The sequence below is a fragment of the Tubulanus polymorphus genome, chromosome 8 (assembly GCF_964204645.1).
Source record: "Tubulanus polymorphus chromosome 8, tnTubPoly1.2, whole genome shotgun sequence".
NCBI lineage: Eukaryota > Metazoa > Nemertea > Palaeonemertea > Tubulaniformes > Tubulanidae > Tubulanus > Tubulanus polymorphus.
The window spans coordinates 9,305,483-9,311,985 of NC_134032.1; the positions used below are offsets into that span (position 1 = coordinate 9,305,483).

The 6,503-nt window shown below is 38.6% G+C and overlaps 1 protein-coding gene across 1 annotated transcript in view; it reads left to right on the forward strand.

The window, feature by feature from the left end:
• The window catches only part of LOC141910211 (ectopic P granules protein 5 homolog), a 47,278-nt gene extending 44,056 nt beyond the window's left edge, over window positions 1-3,222 (forward strand). The window contains exons 37-38 of the mRNA XM_074800928.1: window positions 493-702; window positions 1,142-3,222. Coding sequence (XP_074657029.1) covers window positions 493-702; window positions 1,142-1,520 — 589 coding nt within the window. The 3' untranslated portion in view covers window positions 1,521-3,222. The remainder of the gene's footprint in view (window positions 1-492; window positions 703-1,141) is intronic.
• The last annotated feature ends 3,281 nt before the right edge of the window (window positions 3,223-6,503 follow it).

Below are 6,503 nucleotides of genomic sequence, written 5' to 3' on the forward strand. Positions count from 1 at the left end.
TCCCCCCATGACAGTGCTAATTTGCTTAAGATGTCTCCTAGAATCCTCCTATGAACAACACTTATTCACACCAAACGGCTGCCTCTGTAAACAAGACGGTTGTTTCTATGACGCCCCAATGACATCACAAATTCGCACATGATGGCTGTCTCTATGGATCCCCCAATGACATCACTAATTTGCACAAGATGGCTTCCTTCATAAATGCCCGAATGACATCACTAATTTGCACGTGCTGGCTGTCTCTATGGATCCCCCAGGGACATCACTAATTTGCACTAGATGGCTTCCTTCATAAATGCCCCTATGACATCACTAATTTGCAGGAGATGGCTTTCTATATGGATCTCCCTTTGACATCACTAATTTGCTCGGGATGGCTGTCTATGAATCCCCCTTTGATATCACTAATTTGCACGTGATGGCTTTCTCTATGAATCCCCCAATGACATCACTGATATGCGCATTGATATTTCTGTATGTTTGTTGCAGTTTATCCGATGAGCCGAAGTTATTGCTGTGGTGGGCGAAGATTTTAGAATTGATTTTGCGTCAAGTCGACTTCGGGGAGGAACAAACGAAACCTCTTCATGTCGTTCTGTTCAAATTCATCTCGTCTTTGATTCTGTTCGGTGAGGATAAAACATCGGCCGGATTCATGGGAGCGATCGGACTCGGTCGGAAATCAACTCTATCTGTCAGGTACGTCTGTACTCTCTCCTCTCGGCCCTCTCCTCTCTCTCATCTTATTTTCTCATTCTCCCTCTTTATCTCTTGTCCTCTCTCTTCTTTATCTCCTCTCTCTGCTCCTCTACACTCTCTCCCCTCTTCCTGTCCCATCACCTGTCTTGTCCCCCTCTATTTTCCTCTCCCTTATTCTGTTCCCTCCCTGACCCTCACCCTTTCACTCACTCCCTCTTCTATTCGTCTATGTATCACTGTCCCTTCAGACTAGGGTACAACTACTATTTAAAATTGCAATTAAAGATATCAGATACCCAGGGGCCTGTTTTATAGACTGCTATTATCTTTAACCCGTTGGCTAACTCAATTCAATTTCAATTAAGTTAACCCCCGGTTTAAAGATAATACCAGTCTCTAAAACTGGCCCCAAATTTTAAATCATTTTGAACTCTTTCAGATTTCGTCTGGTCGCACGCAGTCTGGCGACGTTCCTATCAGCGCAGATACCAAACAATTCAGCCATCCGCGTGCAGCCGATGTCGGCGGGTGCGATGTACGACCCACAGCGCCGCGGTAGCGCCGCCGTTTTACGCCGTCTGTCCGGCGCCGACGCCGTCTACCCGTCTGAACAATCGACGCAAGCCCTAGCGTCGCTAGAGGGCGCCGCCAGTAATAAACAGTACGCAGCCGTAAAGGAGACCGTCGTTTACGTTTGCGAATTCGTTAAGAATCCGGCTCATTGCGTCAGGGATAGTTACGCGTTGTTGCTGCAACTCGTTCAGAAATTGTTCGCCGATTGTCATTGTTTGGACGCATTAGTAAATTCATCCAGATGAATGAAATCAGATGCAATAGACGAATGATTAGGAAATGCTCTTATGTACCCACTTTTTAACCCTTTCAGTGTGTCTACACCATAGTGCGGTGTATAAATCGACGATGGACTTTGCTAGTATGATGATGGACTTTGCTAGTAATTAGTTTCGTCTCCAATGAAAGATGGTAGCACTTGTCAAACACGGTTAGATATTAGTAACTAATGATACACCGCACTGCAGTGTAGACGCATTATAGCTGATGCCTGTTATTTAATGCACTGGGGTGGAATTTTTCAAAGATTAATTAGACAACACTAAATGGGTTAAGCCCCTGAGATAAGTTGTGCGATCATAACCTTAGTCCAAAAATGGTCGTTAAAGATTGGTCTGAAGTCGTTAGATTGGTTTATAGAACCAAAAAGAAGTCAGCTGATCTTGTTGTAAGATAAGATTTGCGGTAGGATGAAATTAGTCGAGACTTAAGTTGTTGGATTGGTTATAGAATCCAAATGAGTTTTAAACTGGTCTTAAGTTGTTGAAAATTGCATAAAACCGGCCCCCGGATGGGTTGTTGGAGTCCACTACCTGATTCATTGCAGATATTTCAGAAGTGATCTTAGGGAATGGTCAGTTTTCAATTAATTGTACCCTGAACTGAATTTGCAATAGATTGTACCCTAAAATAAGAGTTTTTCAACTATCAATAAGTAAGTTTTCAGGTTTTTTCTTTTTTTCTACTTTTTGCACCAAACGTTTTGGCAGTCCACGCAAAACCTGAAACTGAAATTGATATGATTTTTAAGAGAGTAGAAAAACAATGTATTGTCAAAAAACCGCTGTAAATGTCCTTTTGCAATTGACTGTAATTTATCTGTGATAATATGATGTAATGATGATTAGGTGAATGTTAATGATTAATTGGTTTAACGATGTTGAATTTAAAGCACTTGATGATTGAATTGATGATTTGTTTTTAATCAATCAAATATAGTAATTCGATGTGTATGCGATGTTGACAAAAAAACTAATATATCAAAAAAGTCTACTTACCAGTACGAATTGAATTACAGTAAAGTCATTTAAGTCGGATCTTTTTGAAACGGGAATTTTATCCGACTTTTAGCGAAAATCCGACTTATGAAACAAATTCAACGTTGCACATATAGAAGAGGCTCAGCACCTAATATCGTTTATGAGGATTACCTGCTTGCAAATAAGAGCGCTTTACTGTAATTATTGTCGTGTAAGTGGAATAACACTAATGCCTTATTTGCTATTTCACTTTTGATAAGTAAAAGGATTATTCGTGAATGTAAGTTCACTCGTGAGATCTATCGCCAATGCATGTATCAAAATGCTGTCTGTACCCACAGCGCCTTTATTTGCCGATATTTGTTAGGTAATGTCTGGACGATCTGATTTTCCATGTAAAGTGATAAGAAAAGTTTTACCGGTATGTCCGCAGGGAGAGGTTAAACTTTGATAAATTTTCATGTAAAATTCTTTGGTCCTCACCTGAGAAGCCTTAAAGTAATTATTTTGGATGGGGAAAATCTGACTGTATTCCGAGGGAGGTAGGGGGTACAGCATCAAATTCACGGGGCTACATAACTCAGCCTTTGGTCATGGTTGTTAATAATTTTTGCTGCAATAATTTAATTGTTTTGTTTGCAAGTAATAAATTAATCAAATGTGATTCATTGAAAAATAAATTCTTATTTTGTCAAATAATTCAATCTTGTAGTTTCTAAGACGTTGTAATGATTGGTTTAGAATCCAGGGTAACTCGAATCCTACTTGGCTATTGTTGATTATGATGCAGAGGAGAGGCTACAATCGCCATCTATTGTAATTTCTAGGAACTAACTGCGGTTAATTCTCAGTTTCAGTTTCAGTTTAGTTTATTCACTCCACAAGTTATAATAACATTGCACAGAGCACAAAAAGTAGCGCATAGATTACAGCATATTACAAAAATATAATGATAGTATTAATAATAATTATGTTTATAATAATAACAATTATGATAATAGTAAAAATAATAATAATAATAGTGATAGCAATAATATAATACTAATAATTATAATTATAATGAAATTATAATGTAAAAGATGAGGCGGAATCGTAGTATCGAGATCCGATAATTATACACTATATTAGGTAAATGATTTGATACCATCGCCTGATTAAGCAAAGTTGTACCTCTTGAACAGAAAAGGTTATGTAGGGTATTTTCATTGGGATGTCGCCAGCAGTAACTAGGTATAAATTTGCTTCTCAGGCTTTGAAAAAAGGGACATACTAAAAGAAAATGGAATTCGTCTCCAGTTGCTGCCAAATTACATTTCTGACAAATTCTATGGTTTCTCTCAATCTGGCGATACCTACCGATTTCAATAGGTAACTTATGGTTCGAGCATCTGAATCGACACAAGGCAAGGCGGAGACTGGGGGTAATTTGGTCAGGTACTCTTCAAATTTAAAACAGTTTTTAAAACGCTTGTAGGTTAAGCAAATTGGTGTTTCGTTGACCTTTGAGTGCCAGCCTTGTGCGTACTGATCCATGAGTCTCTGTTTCAAAATACTATGAAGATAATTAGCACTGGGTCCAGATTGAGTTTCCCAAGCGTGGCCGAGACCATTTTTTACAAGAATATTTTTAACATTAAGAATCCAAGCGTTACTCCGACCACCGTGGTGCGTTTGATAGATATATTTGTACATAAAAGAAGAAAAATGTTCAGTCTGTAATACCAATTTTGTCCAAAATTTAACGATTCTCAGTTTAACATAAATCTCTAAAGGATAGCACCCAAGCTCACCGTAAATAAATACACTAGACGTAGACCTTTTCAATCTGAGTAAATATTTTTAAAATTGTAGCTGAACACGCTCGAGTACCAGTGTGTTCTCATATCCCCAAATTTCACAGCCAAACAGCAATATTGGTAATACCATACTATCATTAAGTTTCAAGGTCAGATCTAGGTCTAATGAATGTTCACTTGACTTTTCTAATACAAAAAATACCGCCTTCATAGCTTGTTCCGAAAGAGTTTTACGACATTGTGTGAACGATCCAGTGTATGAAAAGAGAACACCCAGGTACTTGAACTTATCAACTATTTTTGTGACCATTAATGTAATATTCTGGTAGGATTCTTAATCTTCTTTTCGAGAAGATGATGACCTTTGTCTTGTCATTTTTAATTGAAAGTTTCTATTCTTGGCAATATTCACAGGGATTATCTATAAGTTTTTGGAGTCCCTCGGGCGAATCACTTATTAAAACCGTGTCATCTACATACATGAGAATTAAAAGTTTGAACCATGGCACATTGTTAGGTCCAAAAAAATCTAGAGTTGGACTATTTCGTTCTAATAGATAGCTGATGTAACCATGGACTCTTATTTGTTTTAGAGTGATGTAACCTTGCACATGTAACCTTAAATATACAGAAAACTACTTCATTTCGTTCTATTGAATGGGATCATTTAGTGGCCCTCTGGATAGAGGATGACAGGGGTGTCCTTGGTTAAGATGATTATAGGGAATATTTTACAATGTATACACGATCGCCATCTATTGGAATTTCTAGAAACCAACTATTAAAACTAAAAATATAGAATTCTAAATGGATTTTTGAAGTCAAATGATATTCAAATAATTTGTAAATTGATTAATTAGGCAACGTAGCTATTTTCGTAACGTATTTGAGCTTATCTAGAAACGACTGTATTATCCTCTGATACTAGTTCGACGGGTTTTTGGCGTGGAATTCCTACAATTCAGTCGTTTCTAAATAAGTTCAAATGCGTTACGAAAATAATTTCGTTGCAAAATTAATCATTTTACGAATAATTTGAATATGTTTTGAATTCATGTATGCGTTTAGAATACTGTATATTTTCTTTCGGAAGGTTTTTGTCTTTTTCTCTAGGGTCGAAAGGGTATTTCGATGCTTTACCCCTTCTGGTGGATTTTCACTGAACTAAAATGACAATAGCTGCTTTGTAAAGAATTCGCATAAATTTCATATAGTTATATGAAAGCGAATTTGAGAATGCTACTTCGGCAGTCGACGGATTCTTTCTCTGGCAGTCAAGGATCTGTAACTGATTATGAGTGGTATTGATGCCAAATAGAAGATGAACTGGGGTGTCATGGGTTCGGACCTGGTCTATTTAAACTGATTATGAGTGGTCCTGATGCCGAATAGAAGATGAACAGTGGTGTCCTGGGCTCGAACCCAGTTTATTTGAACTGATTACCAGTGGTCCTGTTGCTGAATAGGGGATGAACAGGGTGTCCCCGGTTCGAACCCAGACTATTGTAACTGAGTATGAGAAACACTCCTGATGCTGAATAGAGGATGAAAAGGGGTGTCCCGGGTTCGAACCCAGTCTATTGTAACTGATTATGCGTGGCCCTGATGCTGAATAGAGGATGAATAGGGGTGTCCCGGGTTCGAACCCAATAATAACTGATATTGATCATGATTTGTCCCGATGTTGACTAGAGGATGAACAGGAGTGTCCCGGGTTCGAAACCAGTCAATTGTTACGGATTATGAGGGCCCTGATGCTGAATACAGGTGGTGCAGGGTGCCCCAGGTTCAAACCCAGTTTATTGAAACTGATTATGTTTTGTCCTGATTTGTCCCGGGTTCGAACCTAGTTCATATACCCTAATTCTGAGCGGTCCTGATGGGGAATGGAGGATGGATAGGGGTGGCCCGGGTCTATTGTAACTGATTATCTGTGGTCCTTATGCCGAATAGAGGATGAACAGGGGTGTCCCGGGTTCGAACCCAGTCTGAGTGGTCTTGATCCTAAAAAAGTGATTACAGGGAAAACTTTAAACAATGTAAACACGATCGCCATCTATTGGAATTTCTCGGAACTAACTATTCTGGGAATCTGTTTCTATGAGATCCATGCATATGTAGTCTTACACACATGCGCCATCTGCTAGAATTAAAGAGAACTACATGATGTTGA